This window comes from Narcine bancroftii, chromosome 8, assembly GCF_036971445.1.
Source record: "Narcine bancroftii isolate sNarBan1 chromosome 8, sNarBan1.hap1, whole genome shotgun sequence".
NCBI lineage: Eukaryota > Metazoa > Chordata > Chondrichthyes > Torpediniformes > Narcinidae > Narcine > Narcine bancroftii.
This window is the reverse complement of record NC_091476.1, coordinates 53,344,393-53,366,778: the sequence shown is the minus strand read 5'-3', so window position 1 is coordinate 53,366,778 and position 22,386 is coordinate 53,344,393. Positions and strand designations below refer to the sequence as shown.

Genomic DNA, 22,386 nt, shown 5'->3' with positions numbered 1-22,386 from the left:
CCAAAAGCCTTCTTCACCACAAAATGTTTGAAGGGTATGTGCGAGGCATGTTTTAGTGGTAGGCAGGGCAATAGGCATTTAGACAAACACACGAGTCTGCAAGGTATGAAGGCAAACAGATGGGATTAGTTTAATTTGGCATCACAGTTGGCTTAGACATTGTGGACCAAAGGGCTTGTCCCTGTACCGTTCGTTCTATGAAGCTTAACCAATAAGTTGTAGAGGAAAAGAGAGATTTGAACATCTACAAAAATCAAATTCTTTTATTTTTTTTCAAATTACAATTGTTTTTAATGTATATTATAGTGTTATTAATTGGATTTATGCTATACACCTCAATATTGCATGCAAATACGAAAATCATACTTACACGTTCAAATTATCACCTTAATTTTGAAATTTAAGGAATAAAAATCAAAATAAGTCTTGCAAATACAACCAAACACCAGAGGCAAAATTGTGACTTTTCAATGGTTTCAGAGAGGGTGATTATCTTTAGACCAAAAAGCAAATATTTCTCCAATGCCAGATATGTCAGATTATATGCCAGAGTTCTTGTCATTCACATTTTTGATATCTTTCAAACCACTAGAATAAAAGCAATATTCATTTTTATGCTTTAAATCAGCATGCTTTTCCTGTTCTACGTTCAAGTTTAATTGACAGATATTAGTGTGTTTGAATTAAGACTTTCTTTTAACAGGCTTGAAAATATTTTAATTATTTTTAATTAAAATTGTGACACAGGCAAAAACTACTTATCCAATCATAGGCACACACCCTTACTGAAGATAAGACGAATCATAGCCCAGATGATATGTATTTTGAGCTGGCATTCTCTTTTTCTTTTTAAGTAGTGTATCACAATTGTGTAGTTTTCCATGAATTGATCCAGACAAAACATAATGGAAATCCAAACTAACATGGATCCAAAGACGATCAAAACCATTTGTGAAATGCTCCATCCAGAAAGGACAATTTATAACCTACATCTATTTATTTCCAAATAAAAATAGAAAATGTTGGAATGCCAAGTTTCTGTGGAAAATGAAAACAAATGACTTTTTCAGGATTAAGACCCAATGGAGAGGGGAACCAAAAACAAAATAGCTTATGGTGCAGTGAAGATTGCACATAATCTGGAAGACAACTTGCCTTCATTTTTCCTCAGGTCTGACAAAGGGTCTTTGATCTGAAACATTAACATGCTTCTATTACCAAATCACCTAAACTAGTGAATTTTTTTTCTAACATGTTTTCTATTTTATTTCAGATTCCCACCACTTGAACGATTTTAAAAAAACATTAGAGATCAACTCCATTATCACCTGAAACTTCACCGAACCAAAATCAATGGATACCAATCTTGAAATGTCTTGCTATCCTGGCATCCGCGACCTTTCAGAACACTTCCTACTGTAATCATGATTGTCCTGAGTGGGAATTGTTCAGCCCAGTGTGAAAATTTGCTTAAAAAAAAGATGAGTACAAGACCATTTTTAATGTAGAAACAAAAACAATTAAAATCACATGTAATATGTACTTTTGTGTAATAAGCTTGGCCTGGAGCAACTAGACTGGCACGACTGGAATAACATGCAAGTCACCTCAGATCAGGAACATAGATTTCCTTTCCTGAATGAACTTCATGAGGCCAGATCTGTTTTTACAACAATTTGCCCCATTTTTTATGCTGCAATCATTACTGCAGAATTGCTTTTGTTTGAATTCCAGGTCATTAAATATCAATTCCACAGCTACCAGGGAGAGACTCGAATTCCAGCCTCTAGGACTGTTGGACAACCTCTATGTTGTTAGTCCGGTAATTTTACCATTGTACCTAATTCTTGCATGCCCATTATGTGAAGGAACTATAAACTAGAAATCCCTGTTAATAATTTAACAAAAACACTCAAATTTACATGACTTTCTGCTCTTCATTATTTTAATGTAGACATTAAAATTTTACATCTACTCATTGCAAGAAGCCAATTGGCAATCTGCACCGTGGCTGTGTGGACAAAATGAAAACATATCCAGGTGTTCAGCAGGTCATGGAATAAATGTATCATGCAGAGAAAGTAGCAGTTCGGAATCTTTTATAACAACGAACAGACATAATATATGTTCACAAGTTACTACAGCCTTGACAAGGGTTGCCTCTTCGAAATATAGTTTTGTTTACCCCCGCGCAAATAAATAATTCTAGGCTGCTCACCACATTAGTTTTATTAAGAAATCATTTCAAGAAGCAGAAGCATATGAAAAATAAATAGCTGTTTTCTGCGTCCCCTTTAAAGCCTCGAGTTTCAAGGTTGGTGCATCACGGTTAGATTGGGAGCTGGAAATTCACATTAACTTGTGCTTCTTTGGCCAATGAAACAATTTCTGAAAGTTTTACAACCTGGATGGGAAGGAAAAATAGAATGTAATTGCTCCAAGAGCAGTCTATTTAAACACCGCAGAGTCCTTCAAGAATGGATTGAAAATATTAGCTTTTCAATTTAAAGTTGCTTTTTAAAATTGGTGTTCAGGATATTACTCAGGATGGTGACTCCTTGAAAGCATTATTTGTTCCTTTACAAAGAAAATAATCTGTGCATCCCAAAACTAATGATTATCCATGGCTATATTTAATAGAATTGTAAAACAATGCACAAGGACTAACATGCTTGTGCCAGTTAACCGATTGAAAATTTTGCCCTCAAATATTTGTCTGATATTTTTTTATGAATGTCCAAATTAGATGCTGTATCCACATTCTGCACCACAAGTGTGTAAAATGTTTCCTCATTGATTCTTGTTCTTCACTGATCAGCCTTTACTTCTCTTGTTCCTCTCTTTTCTCTCAATAGGTGTAGTTCCTCTCTGTTCACACTCAAAACTTTTCATTGTTTTTGAACCAATCAAATCTCCCTTAATTTCTCTAGTCAAGGAAGAACAAGTACATTTTCTCTGAATCCTTCCTCATGGTGAAAGATGCTCATCCGTGATAATATCCCACTCCAAGAGCTTGACATTCTTTCTACAGTGTGGCACCTTGAATTGAATATAATACTACTCGCTACTATAAAGTGTTTTATTCTTTTTCATTTTATATTATCTTCTATTATCAATGAGGGCAAGGATTCCTTCAGTATTTTAACTAAACCCTGAATTTGTCCTGATACCTTTGTTAAGAGTGTGTGTGTGTGTGTGTGTGTGTGTGTGTGTGTGTGTGTGTGTGTCTCTCTCTCTCTCTCTCTCCCTTCACTCACCACCCCCCCCCCCCCCCCACCCCCCAACCACCCTGGGTTTCTCTCCTCCTACACTTCTAACATTTGGCCATTGCTCATTCTTTGTAACAAAATGTTTATCATCTGTGTTCAATTTGTAATCTACCAATTTAGGCCCCGAATATCTGGATTACGTTCATGGAAAGACGAGTGGTCCTAATCCTGTTGCATGGGAGTAATGCTGCATTACCCTCTGGCTTGAAAGTAATTGAATGATGATTCTTCCCATTTACTGAACCCAGAGTCATTTTTTTTTTTATTCATGATGCCTGTGTCCCTTCATTCAAATTGGCATTAGGTTTGCTGACTTGTTTATTACAAGGTACTTTGTCAAACTATATTTAAAAATAATTTGGTAAAACAATTAAAGATGCTCATCTCTGATACTTGATATCCTTCCTAAAGCCTGACTAACTAAACTGAATACAATACTCCAGCTTCATATTACCAAATCCATTTCTTAACCCAAACTTTTCCAAGTGCAAAATCATTTTGCCCCAGACATACAAGATTGAATGGTATTAAGCGCAAAACCGGATAGTTAGTGAAGAGCTCTGCCTCAGCTCAACCATGACTTGCAATGAGGTTGGAGGTTGGCGTGCACAAGGGGAACCCCATCCTTTTTCTGGATAGGAAACTAAGCGTGGTATATAGATTGGGCACAATTAAGAACCAGTTCATAAAAGATGGCAGCGTTGCCGCTGATCTGCTTGAGCAGGGTGCAGAGACCCAGCACTTCTTCAATGCCTGGTGTGATAGGTCTGTAGAGGCTTTAAACAGCCTGTTAAAAGAGCTGACAGTGGGGTTTTTTTAAATCCTGCAACCACAGGGTTTGTGCACAAGATGGTGGTACCTGTGCTAGGCAGTGTGCTATGAGGAGTTGTAGACCCTGGGGGAGCAACGGTCCAGAGCAGCGCTCCAGAAATTGGAAGAACACCCCCACCATCCTCCCACTGAGAAGCATAGGAGTCAACCCTACAGGATAGTGAAGGACCCACAAAGGCTGCAGGCGGTTGGCGATTTGTGGTCGTAGGACACACACTTCACAGGCTGCTGAAGACAGCTCAAGTGAACCAGAATTTGAACCCGGGATTCGAGAGGGTTCTGAGGGCAAGTAGGGATCCCAAAGGGCCTCGGGCACTGAAGGCTTCTTCATCACGTCAGAGGTTTGGATCTTGAGTTCAGATTGCCGATGGTCTGAAATGGTCTGTGTGGCTGCAGAAATGCTGGAGGTGAATCCACGGACACTCAGTGTCTCTGAAGGGATTTTCTTTTGCTTCTCTTTCTCCTATTGTTGGGGGGCAGGCAAAGCTCATGGTGACTCTTTGTTTGCTTTAATTTAGACATACAGTAAAAGGCCATTTTGGCCCACGACCCGGTATTGACCAATTACACCAAATTAACCTATACCCTCAGTACACAAAATGGTGGGAGGAAAACAGAGCCCCAGGAGGAAATCCACGGGGAGAAAGTACAAACTCCTTACAGATAGCACAGGAATCAAAATCTGGTCCTGATTGCTGGTGCTTTAGCATTGTTGCACTAACCGTTATGACAGCCATGCTGCCCCTTCCGGCAGACAAAAGTTAAAGTATAACATGTACGTTTTACATCCGGTACCGCACGGATGGCAGTCTCTTCAATCTGAGGCGCCTGCAAGCTCACACCAAGACACAAGAGCAACTTGTCCGTGAACTACTCTTTGCAGACGATGCCGCTTTAGTTGCCCATACAGAGCCAGCTCTCCAGCGCATGACGTCCTGTTTTGCGGAAACTGCCAAAATGTTTGGCCTGGAAGTCAGCCTGAATAACTGAGGTCCTCCATCAGCCAGCTCCCCACCATGACCACCAGCCCCCCCACATCTCCATCGGGCACACAAAACTCAAAACGGTCAACCAGTTTACCTACCTCGGCTGCACCATTTCATCTGATGCAAGGATCGACAAAGAGATAGACAACAGACTCGCCAAGGCAAATAGCGCCTTTGGAAGACTACACAAAAGAGTCTGGAAAAACAACCAGCTGAAGAAACACACAAAGATCAGCGTGTACAGAGCCGTTGTCATACCCACGCTCCTGTTCGGCTCTGAATCATGGGTCCTCTACCGGCATCACCTACGGCTCCTAGAACGCTTCCATCAGCGCTGTCTCCGCTCCATCCTCAACATTCATTGGAATGACTTCATCACCAACATCGAAGTACTCGAGCTGGCAGAGTCCGCAAGCATCGAATCCATGCTGCTGAAGACCCAACTGCGCTGGGTGGGTCACGTCTCCAGAATGGAGGACCATCGCCATCCCAAGATCGTGTTCTATGGCGAGCTCTCCACTGGCCACCGAGACAGAGGTGCACCAAAGAAGAGGTACAAGGACTGCTTAAAGAAATCTCTTGGTGCCTGCCACATTGACCACAGCCAGTGGGCTGATATCGCCTCAAACCGTGCATCTTGGCGCCTCACAGTTCGGTGGGCAGCAACCTCCTTTGAAGAAGACCGCAGAGCCCACCTCACTGACAAAAGACAAAGGAGGAAAAACCCAACACCCAACCCCAACCAACCAATTTTCCCTTGCAACCGCTGCAACCGTGCCTGCCTGTCCCGCATCGGACTTGTTAGTCACCAACGAGCCTGTAGCAGACATGGACATACCCCTCCATAAATCTTCGTCCGCGAAGCCAAGCCAAAGAAAGAACATGACTATTAAAGGAACCTTTTGAACCTTTCTAATGGAGGCAAAAAGGAGGGTTAAGAGAAACATATTTTATACATGTCACATCAACTGACATCTTCAGAACCAAAGGTCACAGTCATCCTGCAAGATAACGGTGCACAATTGTCAAAAGCTCCAGGATAACATTATCAAAAATTAAAAGGAGAAAACATGACAATAAAATGAAAATTAAAATACAGCTTTTAAATGTGAGTAATTATTTAGTCTAGATTCATAAATAAGTAATTCATGTAGCAGTGAGCTGAAGCATGTAATATGCTGCAAGTTTCCTTCCCAGTAGATTGAGAAGAGAGGAGGAGAGGAACATTCATGCAGCTCTTCTCCTGGTGAGGGCTGCAAAATTTAAGATTTAACATTTTCATGAAAACTCTCGAGTTGCAGAATAAATATTACCATCCGTGCAGCATCATCCAGGTCATCACAGGCAAGAATCTTCAAGCTGCTTGCTGCTATTAATGCTTTTGCATCATCAACACGTGTACCTAAATGACATAGAAACACTTTCATCAAAAATCAACACAATGAAGAAAATCAAATTTTCTCTCTCCTGGTCTCTTTCTACTTTCCAGTGCAGTGGAATGGTATCACTAGTGGTTCATATCCCACTGAAGTTCTAGGCTGGCTAAACAACAGATCATTCAACCCTTGTTTTAGCTGTCCTATGGACTTCTTCCACTGTTTTGCACATGGTCTCCCCAGTGCTCGAGAAACATCCTAGGGGAGAAGTGTCTTCTTAGATGCACCTTTTCCATTTTAATTGTAAGCCAGGAATAAGTATATGACATTCACCTTCCACCCCCACCCCAGAAGGGGTCTGACATTACCCTTGAAGCATTTCGCCTATCCTCCTGGAAATCACTTCTTGCAATGGAGCTCAGAACAGATTGTTTGCTTTGGAATCAGTTGTCAACTGAGGGTTTTTTTTAAAGGAAATGGGAAAACAAAAAGCAAGAAGAAATTATCCTTGCTGAATCGAAGGAATGATGTTACAAATCCTATTGAGTAAAAGGAGCACACAAGTCACCTAATCTGTGATTAGGTGCTAGAAAGAAACCACAGCTGAATTAATGTACAGAGGACAAGAGATCAGCTGTGAGTAAAAACAAAAGAGGAAAGAGAGCTCCAGGAATATAAGGGCAAACCTAGGAGTGTAAAATATGCAAAGGAGATGTAGCCCTGGTAAGTAAAAGTAGCTCAGTGAATAAGAGAAATGGAGAAGAAGGAATCTTGGTGTTTACAAGGAGCCTAAGGGTCCTCATAAAGAGTCAGCCATTCAATAAAAAAGAACTGGAAACAGTGACCTAATTCGTAACTCTGTGTGTGTGTGTGTGTGTGTGTGTGTGTGTGTGTGTGTGTGTGTGTGTGTGTGTGTGTGTGTGTGTGTGTGTGTGTGTGTGTGTGTGTGTGTAATGAATCATGCATATGTGAATGTACATGCTTGTGTAACGGTGAAGCTATGAGTGGGTGTGGACGTGTGAGCTGATACAATTTTGTCTGTGTGCCTTTACAAGTATAAAGTTACATGTCTGAGGAAGCATGAGATTGAGAGTATGTGTACATAGCTCTGTGTGTGTGTGCACGCGTGCTATTGCTTTAAAAGAGGCACCCACCAAAAGAACCATAGGGAAAATAGTCAGAGGCTCCTAGTGATTAAAAAGCTCCAGGTCCCAGAAACCCATGAATAAAATGAATGTGGAAAATAGAACTCCTGAACAAAAGGAATGCAGCACATTTTTCGTATTATTCCAATGAGAGAAGATCTGGGGGCGCTGTGAGGACACTTAATAGATTTCAAAAGATTGCCTGGTAGAATACATGGATAAGTTGCAAATGAAATTTAAAATGCTGAGAAATGGAGAAGGTTTTACTTTGGAATGGGTGGAAAAAAAAAAGGAAAACTAGAGTATGTAATTCTAAAATCGAAATTAAAACAAAGATCTGGATGCATTTTGCAAAAAGCAGGATCAGAAAGTGCTCATAAAGGAGCTGAGATATAGTAAACAAAAACCAAGAAGTCACGATGAACCTTTATAAAGCCATTGCTTTTGTGGCTATTGGGTCCAGTTCTGGACAGCGCTTTTCAGAAATGATATCACATCTTGAATTATTTACTAAAATAATTCCAGAGAAGTTATTCTCAATTACAATGACAGACTGAAGATGCTGGGGTTGGTCTAAGAACAGAAAAAAGTTGTGAGAAGATTTGATCAAGAAAGTCAAAGTTTAGAAAAAGTCAAAGTTATTAAAAAATCTATCCCCGCAAGCAAAAGGATCAAAATCAGATTGGCAGAATAATCAAAAATGACATGAGAAAACTCTGAGCGAATGTCGAGGAATTGGAAGGCACTGCAGGGATGTCTTGGAGGCAGATTCAATTAAATTATTAAAATGATAATGGGATAAGCATCTGAAGGTAAATAAATTGCAGGCGATGGGTTGGGGTTATTGGAATTAACATGGTTGCTCTTGTATTGAGTTGATGGGGAGTGCAAGGGCCAAATGGCTTCCTTCATGTCACAAGACTGTGATCTATGCAGTTTTTATTTGCTATATTGTCACACTGGATGATTGTGAATATACAGGTTATTGACGTTTTTCATCTGATTACAGCACAAATCTGTGGGCAACACTTTGTAACACACAAATTCATTTTATTTCCCCAATAAAGATAATAACATGATCTAGAAGGAATAGAATTTAATTATACATTTCTAAAATATAACAATAAATATTTAAAACATTTTCAGTTGTTTTCAAGAGTTTGCATTTTGGGGTTCACTTATGGAGAGTGCAACATTTATTCCTGCAGCACATTGTAGTTGATGACTTGAGACAACATGAATTTTCTTCAGTACATTGTACATACTTAAACTTAGATAAGATCAGATTTTGAGAGTGCAAAAGCTTTATGTTCCTGTTAGGTTAAAAGGAGGGGCAAAAGGTTTGAGAGACCCGTGGTTTTCAAGGAATATTGGAAACTTTGTTCGAAGAAAAAGGGAGGCATACATTAGATATAAGAAGCATGGAGTTAAGGGGATGTTTGAAAGATACATTGAATGTAAGAGGAATCTTAAGAGAGGAATTAGGAAAGCTAAAAGAAGGTACGAGGAAACTATGGCAAGCAGGGTGAAAACTAATCCAAAAGAATTCTACAAATATGTTAATGGTAAAAGGAAAGCTAGAGACAAAATTGGTCCCTTAGAGAATCAGAGCGGAAAACTGTGTGTGGAGCCTAGAGAAATGGGGGAGATATTGAACAATTTCTTTTCTTCGGTATTCACTAAGGAGAAGGGTATTGGGAGATGTGAGATAAAAAAAGCAAATTGGGTAAATATGGGGAATATAGAGATTACAAAAGATGTAGTTTTAGGGCTTTTGAAGAATATAAAGGTGGATAAGTCTCCGGGACCAGATGGGATCTTCCCCAGGACATTGAGAGAAGTGAAGGAGGAAATAGCAGAGGCTCTGGCGGTAATTTTCCAAATGTCATTAGATATGGGGATAGTGCCGGAGGATTGGCGCATTGCGCATGTGGTTCCGTTATTTAAAAAGGGTTCAAGGAGGAAGCCTGGCAACTATCGGCCTGTAAGTTTGACGTCTGTGGTAGGTAAATTAATGGAGAAAATTCTTAGAGATAGTACTTATAAACATCTGGATAGACAGGGTCTGATCAGGAGCACTCAACATGGATTTGTGGGAGGAAGGTCATGTTTGACCAATCTGACTGAATTTTTTGAAGAGGTGACTAGGAATGTGGATGAGGGTAGCGCAGTGGATGTTGTCTATATGGACTTCAGTAAGGCCTTCGATAAGGTACCACATGGAAGGTTAGTTAGGAAGGTGCAGTCTTTAGGTATAAATTTTAAGATAGTCAAATGGATTGAACATTGGCTGAAAGGGAGAGGCCAGAGAGTGGTAGTGGATAATTGTCTGTCAGGTTGGAGGCCGGTGACCAGTGGTGTGCCTCAAGGATCCGTATTGGGCCCATTGTTGTTCGTTATACACATTAATGATCTAGATGATGGGGTGGTGAATTGGATTAGTAAATATGCAGACAATACTAAGATAGGTGGAATAGTGGATAATGAAGAAGGTTTTCAAGGATTGCAGAGGGATTTGGGCTGCTTAGAAAAGTGGGCTGAAAAATGGCAGATGGAATTTAATGCTGATAAGTGTGAGGTGCTTCATTTTGGTAAGAAGAATCAGAACAGGACATACGTGGTAAATGGGAGAGCATTGATGAATACAGAAGAGGAGAAAGATTTAGGAGTAACGGTACATCGTTCCCTGAAGGTAGAAACTCACATGAATAGGGTGGTGAAGAAGGCTTTTAGTATTCTGGCCTTTATCAATCATTGCATGGAATATAGGAGTTGGGAGGTGATGTTGAGACTGTATAAAACGTTGGTGCGGCCTAATTTGGAGTTCTATGTGCAGTTCTGGTCACCTAATTATAGGAAGGATATAAACGGAGTGGAGAGAGTGCAGAGAAGGTTTACCAGAATGTTACCTGGGTTTAAGCATCTAGAGTATAGGGAGAGATTGGACAGATTAGGTCTTTATTCTTTGGAGCATAGAAGGTTGAGAGGGGATTTGATAGAAGTATTTAAGATTATGAAAGGGATAGACAGAGTGGATGTGGATAGACTATTTCCGTTAAGAGGAGGAAAGATTAAAACAAGAGAACGAGTTAAGAATTAAGGGGCAGAGGTTTAGAGGTAACATGAGGGGGAACTTCTTTACTCAGAGAGTGGTAGACATGTGGCATGAGCTTCCGGGAGAAATAGTGGCGGCGGAGTCAATTGTATTATTTAAGAAAAGGTTGGACAGTTATATGGATGAGAAGAAGATGGAGGGTTATGGGCATTGTGCAGGGAGGTGGGACTAGAGAGGGGTGTTTGGTTCGGTGCGGACTAGAAGGGCCTAATGGCCTGTTTCCGTGCTGTAAATTGTTATGTTACGTTATGTTAAAAACAAGGTTTATTGGTCCACTTTTCATCTACCTACCTGGATGCAACAACAATTACTATTAAATCTCCTAAATGATCTAATCACCTAAATTTATTAACTGATTATTACATGCAATCAATTGGAGCAATTAACAAGATTTTTTAAAAATGTTAAGCTTTAAGAAAAATAGATCCAAAGTCACCCAATCTCAAAAAGATTCTACACTGAGCATGTCACCTCTCAAACATACTACAGGTCAAGTACCCCTTATCTGAAATCCTTGGAACCAGACGTTTTGGGTTTTTTCAAATTTTGGAACCATGGAACTAAGCAGCACAGTACCATCAGTAGAAAACCTGTATCAATGGCTAAACAGCAACAACAAACAACGGCAGGCTTTCTGAGCGCTGACATGATGCCTCAAGTGGAAAATTCACATGAAATAATGTTTAGTACTTACCAAAAAAAACTTGAACTTTGCTTACAAAAGAAGACCACCTCCTCACCATCAACACCACCAGTCCCTGACACCATCCCCACCGCTGATCTCCGACACCTCCCTGCTGCCACCAGTCCCTGACACCTCCCCACTGTCACTGGTCCCCGACACTTGCCCTTCGCTGGTCCCAGACACCTCCCCACTACTGTCGCCAATCCTCAAATACAGTCCCCGCTACTGCCAGTGAGCCCGAGGTCCTCTCATCTGCCCAGGAGCCTGAGCCAACTTCTTTGATGCAGACAACACCACACCTGATGTTGAGAATAGAGTCACCATCGTTGACTTTGGCTGCAGCAGATGCTGAAGACTTGGTCCCAGCTCCGTTTAGCATCTTTCCGCCAGAAGATTTTGTTTTTTTTTTTAACTGTTATTGTAATCAAACTGGAGCCAACAGAGATTCAGTGCGCCACATTGGCAAGTTAAAGGAAGAATTTTTTTTTTCCATTTGTGACATCATGTCAGTGCCAAAACATAAATTTGGATTTTGGATCTTTTTGGTTTTTGGATCTTTGGATAAGGGGTACTCGACTTGCATATCCTAAAATATAATCTATTGAGTAATCTAATTTGCATTTAAATCATCAACATCTATTGCTTCCAAAACCTTCACTTACACTGCAAATTTACCAAACCAGCTTCAATGTGAGGCAACATACCGATGTCTGGACACGTTTGAAAATGTTATTAAAAAAAAGTCACAAAAAACTGCAGTTATATTATTTCCCAATTAAGAATATAAATTTAAATAATGGATCCATTTGATTAATTCCTTCGTCATCTTGATCATATTGGTTGCTTTCTTTTCAATGAATAAAATACACTTTTGCATTATGGTAACAAAGAACAATACATCTATTCTTGAATGACTGCATTTAAAGTTTATAAAATGACAAAGTTTTTCCCAATCAACATTGACCACCTCATCACCTAAACTTATTAACTCATTGACCTGGAGCACGGCTGCAGAGGCCTTGGTTTGTTAATCAACACTCTCAAAGTCTCACTTGTTTACTGTAAGCAATTTCCTTTCTCCTTTTGTAATATTTCCTTCCAGCTTACAACATTCCAAGTGAAACGCTTTGAACTTCTCCACACTGAAATCAGTCTGAATCTGCCTGCAACATTTTCATATGGTTCAGATTCCTCATACCTTACTTATAATGATCAATCTGCAGCCTTTCATAATTATGGATCCACTGTATACCTCCCATCCAACCATGGATAAGGTGATGCTACAGAATATCTAGGTCAACTCTGGACCAGCGGGAATGTCCAAGGGTTTAGGGCACAAAGTGCTCTGATAACAAAGCACTGTGATGAATCACCTGAAGGCCACTTATTATGGAACATGATGAAAGCATCACTGAACCTCTTTGTTCTGTTATCATACATTAGTCTTCACAAAGAAGGACATGGATCATGTTGATCTTCAAGGACATGTCAATATTAAGGAAGACGAAGTGTTGCATGTACTGAAAAATAGTGAAATGGATAATCCCCCCCAAGTAGAGTGGAATCTATTCCAAGATACTGGGGTGGGAAAGGGAGGAGATTGCTGGAGATTTGAAAGTGATCTTGGTCTCCTCTTGAGACAAAGGAAGGGTTCCAGACATCTGGAGAATAGCCATGGCTGTTTTTTTATTCAGGTAGGAAAACAGGAATGATGTAGTGCTGTGTCTGGAATGCTCTTGTTCAACCCTGTCCCAGTGACATGAGAGGCACAGAAATTATAAAAGATGCTTAAGGATTTACTCATATTTGGAAAAGCATGGATTGTTAGGGAGAGTCAGCATGAAGCCAGCACCTTTACTGACAGGGTGAGAGTAGTAATCAGGGGAAAAATAAAAGGTTATGAGATAGGGGGGGGTTCAGTCATTTTTTGGGTAGGTATATATTGGTCGACACAACATTGTGGGCCGAAGGGCTATTATGTGCTCTTACGTTCTATGTTGTTAAAAACCTGGGCCCAATGCAATTCTCCTACTGCCACAATTGCTACCCAGAAGATGCAATTTCACTGGTTATCTACTCAGCCCTGGTTCACCTAGACAATAGCAGCAGCACATACATCAGGCTGTTTCATCAACTATTGCTTAGCTTTCAACACCATCAAACCCTCAGTATTGAGCAGCTCCAAAATCTAGGCCTCTGCACCACCCTCTGCAACTGGATCCTTGACTTCTTCATCAGAGACCAACCAGTCAGTACCAATCGGAAATGTCTCCTCATCAGTGATAATGACACCATGGTCGTTGGAAGAATTACAGATGCTAATGAGGTAGTGTACATGAGGGAGATACATCAGCTAGCTGAGTGATGTCACAACAACAACTTAGCACTCTATGTTTGCAAAACTAAGGAACTGAATTTGGACTTAGGAGGGGGAGAATTAGGAGAACAAGGTCTCTTTGAGGGATCAGCAGTGGAAAGGGTTAAGAACTTTCAAGTCCTGGGTGTCAACATCTCTGAAGATCTGTCCTGGAGCTTCCATGTCGACTCAATCATGAAGAAGGCTCGCCAGCAGCTACACTTCGTGAGGAGTTTGAGAAGATTTGGTACGCCATCAAAAATGCTTGCAAATTTCTACAGGTGTACTGTGGCGAGCATTCTGACAGGCGGATCCTTGGGAACATGTCCAGAGGGACTAGCATCCTGAAAGGAGCAACACAAGTTTGTTGGGTGGCAAAGACAGCAGAAGGATTCCTGTATTAATTAGTTGGGGCACTGAACATAAAAGTTGGGAAGTCATATTATAGCTGTATAAAACTTTAGTTTGCCCACATGTGGAAAATTTTGTGCAGATCTGATCATCGGATCACTGAAAGGCTGTAAAGATTTTGTGGAAGGTACCAGAATGCTGCCAGAAGTGAAATCAATGGGCCATAAGAGGAGATTGGACTTGGATTTCATTTTGGCGTGTTTAAGGCTGAGAGGAGACTGGATAAATATTTATAAAATTATCGGAGGCATAGATTTCAAATATTGAAAGGCATAACTTTAAAGTTCGAGTGATTAAGTTGATAGGAGGTTTTTTTAAAAATACAGAGAATGATAGGTGCATGGAATGCCCTGCTGTGATCAGGGGTGATAGAAGCAAACATAGTCATGACATTAGAGCAGGTATAATGGTCATGGTCCACCTGCAGGTTGATGGGATTAGTTTCAATTGGTATGTAGGTTGGTGTGGTCATGGTGGGCTGAAGGATCTCTTCGTGAGCTGTTCTGTTGTATCTTCTGTGTGTGCATGGTTAGCATATTAGAAATAATTTGCAGTCCGATGACATACAACCCAATGAACAAGATGATTTCTACAAGATATTCATGAACTCATACTTGGTTATGAAAATATCTTAGTTACCCATTATCTGTATTTTGTTGAAAGATTTTAAGATTACACAGCTTTTCTCAGTAGTGTCTGCAACTGTGATAAATATCTGAATTTAAGGCCTCTATTGTTGCTTAGATTATTTTGTCATCAATCTTATCCAAGCAAGGTAAAAGAATTCTAGAATTTAAAAACAGAAAAACGTACAAAGTAGCATATACAACCAATAATCCAATCAGCTTGCATCCCCTGTGGACCCAGGGGAGAGGGGAGTAGAGACACATCTTTGCTCCACAGGGTCCTATTGCTTGGACCTGAATCTGCACAGTTTTAAACAGGAACAGAGGTCTATGCCCAAGATGACAGTGGCTGTGCTGGGCAGTGTTAGCATAAGGGGTTGCAGACTCCAGGCATGCAACAAACCAGCGCAGTTGACCAGAAATGGGGAGAACATACATCTATCAAGCCCCGGACCCACCCCAATTAGGATAGGAGACACTTCAAAGAAGGTGAACACGACAGTGGACCAGCGAGGGGATCAGCAGCTGAAGGACCCACACAGGCTGCGGACTGTTTGCGATGCTTCGAAGGACTCACACAGGTTGTAGGCTGCTGACAACTTGCAGTCAAAGGACTTGCACAGCTTACAGGCTACTGGAGATTGGCTCATGGGAACAAAGTTTCAGAACCAGAATTTGAGAGGGTGATAAGGCAAAAAAGTTTCCTGATTGTGACGGAGGTTTAAATCTGGAGCTCGGGTTGCCAATGGTTTCAAATGGAGTCTGTGTGCTGGAGATGAATCCACGGACACTCGGTATCTCTAAAGTGACTCTCTTTTGCTTCTCTTTCTCCTATTGTTAAAGGGACTGGGCAATGTTCACGGTGACTCTTTGTTTGCCTTACGGCAGACAGATTGTAGTATATCATGGATATTACATTTTTAATGTATAATTATGTGACAATAAAAGCAACTTTTGAACATATTTAAAAATATAACTGAACCAAGCAACCAAAATATGGGTCATCCAGAACATAAAATAGGAAGTCAATATTTCAGATGTTGGGCAGGACAAGATAAATATTTACTCCAGGATAAATCACATACATTTTTAAGTCTCTTACTGCAAAGGAAGAAAAAAAATACTGCTTCTTGTCATAAGACTGATATCCACTTTTAAAACATTTTAGAAACAAGTAACAATATCAAAAGAAAGAAATAGAAATAACACCACCATTTTTAAAAAAAACCCTTATAACATAAGTAGATTCTTAAAGCTATTGAGTAGATAAAATATATTTGCTTAATTCTCATGGATTTTAAGACTTTTAAAATCTCAGTCTAACTCCTCCAAAATTTTCACCTTTTCCCTTCTGAGGTTCCTGGAATCACTTTTTCCAGTTAAAAATCCTTTCACAGTATTTTCAACAAACTCTCTGAAGTTATCAACTGCTTGAATGATCACCACCACATCATCCTGAACTCTCTGCTAACTTCAGAATAATCAATCTCAACATCTGCTCCATTTCCTCAATTATGACAGAACTACAAATCACCCACAATTCCAATAATTTTTCCCACATAAAGCCCTAATCCTCTAACATCACTCTGCTTGCCAATTTATACTAGTTTCTGCTTGTCCAGTGTAACAACTTATATGCTAAATGTGCAAGGCTAAAGATACTAATGATCTAAAAAAGCAATGTATGGTTTACGGACAAAAAGATGAGTGGTTACTTTGCATGCAACTCATTGGATTTCTGACAAGGCTGCAAAGTGTGGGTGAATTTTTAAAATGTTCTCACCTTGCAATCGAACAACAATGGGAATTTTTAAGTGAAGATCTAAAACTGCAGTAATGATTCCTTGAGCAATTATGTCACAACGCATAATCCCACCAAATATATTCACTAGGATCGCCAGAACCTGAGGCAAATAAATATAGAGTTGTTCAAAAGAAAAAATATTGAACATCTAAATTCACAATGTAAATAAAACAATACAATCTTCAGTAGAGCACAAAACACCATTAATGAATGGCATAAATATACTGTGCCCTCCATAATGTTGAGGACAAAGACTCATTTTCCCTTTATTTGCCATTGCACTCCACAGTTTGGAATCTACAATCAAACAATTCATGTGTGAATAAAGTGCACATTCCAGATTTTATTCAAGGTTATTTGTACACATTTTGGATTGACCATGAAAAATTATAGAACTTTTTATACATAGTCGCATCATTTCATGGCACCATAATATTTAGGACAAAACAATGGTTATGTATATTAGTCACGTTTAGTACTTTGTTGTATATCCCTTGCAAGCTATGATTGCATGAAGTCTGTGATTCATCGATATCACCAGGTGCTGGTTATCTTCTGGTGATGCTTTGCCAGGCCTTTACTGAAGCCATCTTCAGCTCCTGCTTGTTTTAGGGGCTTGTCCCCTTAAGTTTTCTTGTCAGCATATGAAGGCATATTCAATTGGATTTAGATTGGGCGATTTACTTGGCCATTCAAGAATTTTCCAGTTTTTAGCTTTGGAAAAACTTGCTTTGTTGCTTCAGCAACATGTTTGGGATCATTGTCTTCTGTAGGATTAAGCACCTTCCAATAAGTTTAGAGGCATTTGCTCAAACTTGAGCAGATAAGATATTTCTATGCACCTCAGAATTCATTTTGCTCCTGCCATCAGCAGTTACATCATTAATGAAGATAAATATACCAGAAACTGTGGCAGCCAGAAATGCCCAGGCCATAACACCCCCACCACCGTTACACAGATAGGTGTTATGCTTTGGATCTTGGCCAGTTCCTTTCCACCTCCACACTTTGCTCTTGCCATCACTCTGGTCTCACATCTGTCCACAAGACCTTTTCTAGAATTCTGCAGGCTCTTTTTAATTCTTTTTGGCAAACTGTAATCTGGCCACCCTGTTGCTGTGGCCAACTAGTGGTTTGCATCTTAAAGTGTAGCCTCTGTATTTCTGTTCAGAGTCTTCTGTACACATTAGTCACCTGCCTTCTGAAAAGTGTTTCTGATCTGTCAGACAGGCATTATGATGAGAAATTTTCTGTCATCAGCAGTGGAGTCTTCCTTGGATACCAGTCCCTTTGTGATTACTGAGCTCACCAGTACATTCTTTCTTCTTAATGATGCTCCAAAGAGTTGATTTTGGACATCCCAAATCTTACCATTTTATTCTTTTTTTTTCAGACTTATAATGGCTTCTTTGACTTTCATTAAAGCACAACTCTGGCCCTCACGTTGAAAAATGGTAACTACAGACTCCAAAGGTGATCAAAAGCTTAAAAGCAAGCCTAGCTCTCTTATGTCTTCAGCAAGAGGGTGAGAATAACAGGCTTCAATGACTGCTGCCTTGTGGCACTGACCTCCAACAGTATGAAATGCTTCCAGCATCTGGTGATGGAACACATGAAAGCACCCCTCCCAGAGACACTGGATCCATTTCAATTTGCCTATAGAAGAAACCGTTCCACAGATGATCCCATAGCCTTGTTGCTTCACTCTGTCCTGGCCCACCTGAAGAACAAGCCCTCATACACCAGGCTGCCATTCACTGTCTTCAGCTTGGTATTGAATACGATTATTCCTCAGGGACTGGTGGAGAGGTTGTCCTCACTGGGACAAAACACCCCTCTCTGTAATTGGATCCTGGACTTCCTAACGGAAGGACTACAATCTGTCTGGGTTGCTAGCAAAATATCGAGCACTGCCATGCTGAGCACTGGCGCACCTCAGGGCTGTGCTCAGTCTGCTCCTGTTCACACTACTAATCCACAACTGCATCACTAAATCCAGCTCCAACAGTGTCATCAAGTTTGGAGATGATCAGACAGTCGTCAGCCTCATCTGCAACAATCATGAGTCACACCACAGAGAAGAGGTAGAAAATCTTGTGAAATGGTGTGAGAGTAACAACCTGTGTCTCAATGTGGACATGATGAAGATGATTGCCTTCAGGGGGAACCAGGAACAACCACTCTCATCAACTCTGTAGTAGAGATCATTGGAGTCCCCCTCTCATCGACTCGGGATCGTTGTTTGTAGAGGGTGCGCAAAGTCATTTTGGACCCCTTCAACGCTGCATACATCATCTTTCAGCTGCTCCCATAGGGGTTGAGATACAGGAGGATCAGAGCCAGCACCACCAGGCTGAGGAATAGCTTCTTCTCATGGGCAGTGAGAACGCTGAATGACCAAAGGATCTATTCACACTAACCATCCGAGACTCTCATTTGTACAAAACAATTTCCATTGATTTGTTTATAGAAAAAATACCTATTTGTCCATATGTGTGTTATCTGGTTGTGTGCCTGCATGTTTTGCACTGAGAACCAGAGAATGCTGTTTCATCGGGTTGTACTTTACAATCAGATGACAATAAACCTGACTTGACATAAAGCAATTAAACCTGAGTACTCACAAACTCACAAATGTCCCAAACATTATGGTGCCTTGAAATAAGGGAACTATGTATAAAAAATGCTGTAATTTCTTCAAGGTCCAACCAAAATGTATACAAATAACCTTGAATAAAACCAGGAATGTGCACTTTAATGACATGATTGTTTGATTAGAAATTTAAAACTGTGGTGCACAGGGGCAAATAAAGGAAAAAAGTGCCTTTATCTCAAACATTATGGAGGGTACTGTACCTCACTAATATTATCACAATATTCCACAACACATTTTTAGTATAAAACTTGATTTTATTTCTATTAAAACTGGGAATTAGCTAGCTCAACCCCAGTAACTGAAAATTAGCTCTTGTTCAGTAGTTTGATGGAAAATGAAATGTCATGCTTTTTTGTTTTATACTCTATGCTAGTATAATGTGATGGCTAAATTATTCAAGCAAAGAAACTGAAAATAGAAGATTGAAAAATAAAATAGCTCAAGTACAACAGAAGAATGATATTTAATAGAACACAGAACAGTAACCTCTTTATCCTCCTACTCTGGGCATTCTCCAACTCCCTTTTTAGGTTTGACTTTGATCTATGGAATTTGTGTAAATGGTCAGGCCCCGAGGTGTGTTGTAGCACAGAGGTACCTCGTTCCTTGAAAGTGATGACTTTTTTTTTAGCATGTTTGTCTTCATTGGACAGGGCACTGAGTGCAAGACTTGGGACGTCATGCTACAGCAGCACAGGATGCTGGTGAGGCAACATTTCGAGTTCCGTTGTCATTTATGACCAGCTGTTGGAAAGGTGCCATTAACCTGGAAAGGGTGTGGAAAAGATTTACTGGGTTATTAATTGAGAATGGAGGTCTTGAGTTACAAGGAGAGACTGAGACCTTTTCCCTCTGGAGCTGAGGGGGTGACCTAATAGAGGTATATAACATCATGAGGGTCATAGATAAAGCGGATGGTCATAGACTTTTCCCCCAAACTAGGGGAACTGAAAACTAGAGTGCATAGATTTAAGGTAGGGGGTGGGGGCGTTGGTTGAAAAATATAAAGGGACCTGGTGACAACTTTGTCTCATAGAGACTGGTGGGTGTAAGGAATGAGTTGACATAGAAAGCTGAAGAGGCAGATGCAATTGTGATGCTTATAAGATATTCACGCAAGATCATGGGTAGGAAAAGATTTGCAAGGACATGGACAAATGGGAGTAGTTTAGGTGAACAATTTTATCGGCAGAGATAAAGTTGGATCGAAGGTCCTGCCTCCTTGTCATAAAATTCGATGAGTCTATATTTACCGAATCTTGAACTTTGCACAAAATTATCCCATCTTATTTTAAATACAGCCTATAAGTCACTTTCCAGCTGCTCAATCACGGGAGAGATCATACCAAAGTTTTCTTCGTTAGTAAGCATTCATCCATGATATTTTAAAATCTGAAATTCATTCAAAGCCCAAATAAATCATCAGCTTCCAGTGAATACTCTGTGTTTGTTAGCAGGCTCGCCATAGGAATTCAATTCAATTAAATTTGATCAAATATAATTAATAATTAGGTACACTGATGTCATAAATACCAATGAAAACAGCCAAATTAAATAGTCACTCAGCAACTTGCTCACAGGATGAAAATGCCAAGCAATAATTAAAGTTTGACAAGTTGATCATTGGGCCTTGCGCTTCAAATAAAGAAACTCAGAAACGGAAATGAGTCATTCAATCCTATTCTCAATTGAAACTCCATGTCCCTCACTGCTTGAAGCCCTCCCCTCACTGTATGTTATCATGTCTAGTTGCGAACACTGTAATTTGTTCAGGACCAACAACTTTTTCTGAAAAAGCTTTCCAGATATTCATTCTAATATTCTTCTTTGGCTTGGCTTCGCGGACAAAGATTTATGGAGGGGTAATATCTACGTCAGCTGCAGGCTCGTTTGTGGCTGACAAGTCCGATGCGGGACAGGCAGACACGGTTGCAGCGGTTGCAAGGGAAAATTGGTTGCAGCTATTAATGGCATCTGTGTTTTGTCTTCTAATAAAGTGCCAGACACTTGTGTCACCAAACACTTCCCAGCAAGTCCTTGATAGTTCTTTGGAGCTTGTCTATGTTTCCCCAAGATGTAGATTAAACTGGATAATAACAGAAAGTTGCTGAAAACAGCAGAAAATTCCCCACCTGGGGAACACTATTACAGTGCCACTCTCTGTAAGGAGTTTTTACGTTCTCCCAGTGACCACATGGGTTTCCTCTGGGTGCTACAATTTCCTCCCATGTTCCAAAGCTGCAAGGGTAATTGGTCACTCGGGTGTACTGAGACAGTAGGAGTTTATTGGCCAGAAGGGCCTGTTAATGTGCTGTATCTCTAACTCTAAATTTTAAATATTTTCTGATCATTAAAAACAAGAAACTTTCAAACCAGCAAATTATATGTCCTTCAGTCTACCCTGAATCATCAGTGATGGAAGATGTTACTGACACTGCTGTCATTTGTGCCATGCCCACCAGCAACCTGTTCAATGATGCCAATGACTGACTGTAACTTCCTGGGATGAATGTGCTGTGGTTTGTGAACAGAGGGCAGCACAAATACACAGAGTTGCTACGGCCTTGCAGCTCCAGTCCTCGCTGTTCAATCCAAGTACATCCTGGGCTATTTATATTGCTTGTTCTTGGTGTGACTACATGAACTTCCTCTTGCATCATGAAAATGTGCAGGTTGATACATTAAATGACCATTATTTCTTTAAATGTGGTCAAAGACCAGGAATCATACAACTGCTAGAGCACAAGCCATTTGGCTCATCAAGTCTATGCACTTTGCCATCCCATACCAGTTCCATCTGCATTCCCCTGTATATTGTTCTTCTTTAAAATGCTATTGAATTCAGGGTGATCCATTTTCTGCAGTTTTTCCTCATGTGCATCTTGAAATCTGTAATTCTGGTCCTTAAACCAATGGCCAATAACAACAGGTTAATATCTAAAAAAAAATCTTGCCTTCAATGTACAGTGAAATCACACGGTAAAGTGTTGAAGTTTCTGTTCTTAAATTCTACCTTCTGATATTATTTGGAGAAAAAAACAGTAAATGAAATAAAATTTCTGGCAAATAGGGAAAATAATTCAGTATTTGTTTATTTCCAGAGGGCAGGCACAGGAACCATATGCA

General features: G+C 40.2%; 1 protein-coding gene across 3 annotated transcripts in view; it reads right to left on the bottom strand.

Moving 5' to 3' along the window:
* Positions 1-1,927: 1,927 nt before the first annotated feature.
* sucla2 (succinate-CoA ligase ADP-forming subunit beta) overlaps positions 1,928-22,386 on the bottom strand; it is a 65,577-nt gene continuing 45,118 nt past the window's right edge. The window contains exons 9-11 of one of the 3 annotated variants that reach the window (XM_069893742.1): positions 16,584-16,704; positions 6,400-6,488; positions 1,928-2,404 (exon numbers count right to left, since the gene is read on the bottom strand). In XM_069893742.1, coding sequence (XP_069749843.1) covers positions 2,330-2,404; positions 6,400-6,488; positions 16,584-16,704 — 285 coding nt within the window. In that variant the 3' untranslated portion in view covers positions 1,928-2,329. Of the gene's footprint in view, positions 2,405-6,399; positions 6,489-16,583; positions 16,705-22,048; positions 22,164-22,386 lie in introns of those variants that run through there. The other 2 variants (XR_011343120.1, XR_011343121.1) reach the window with 2 other exon arrangements.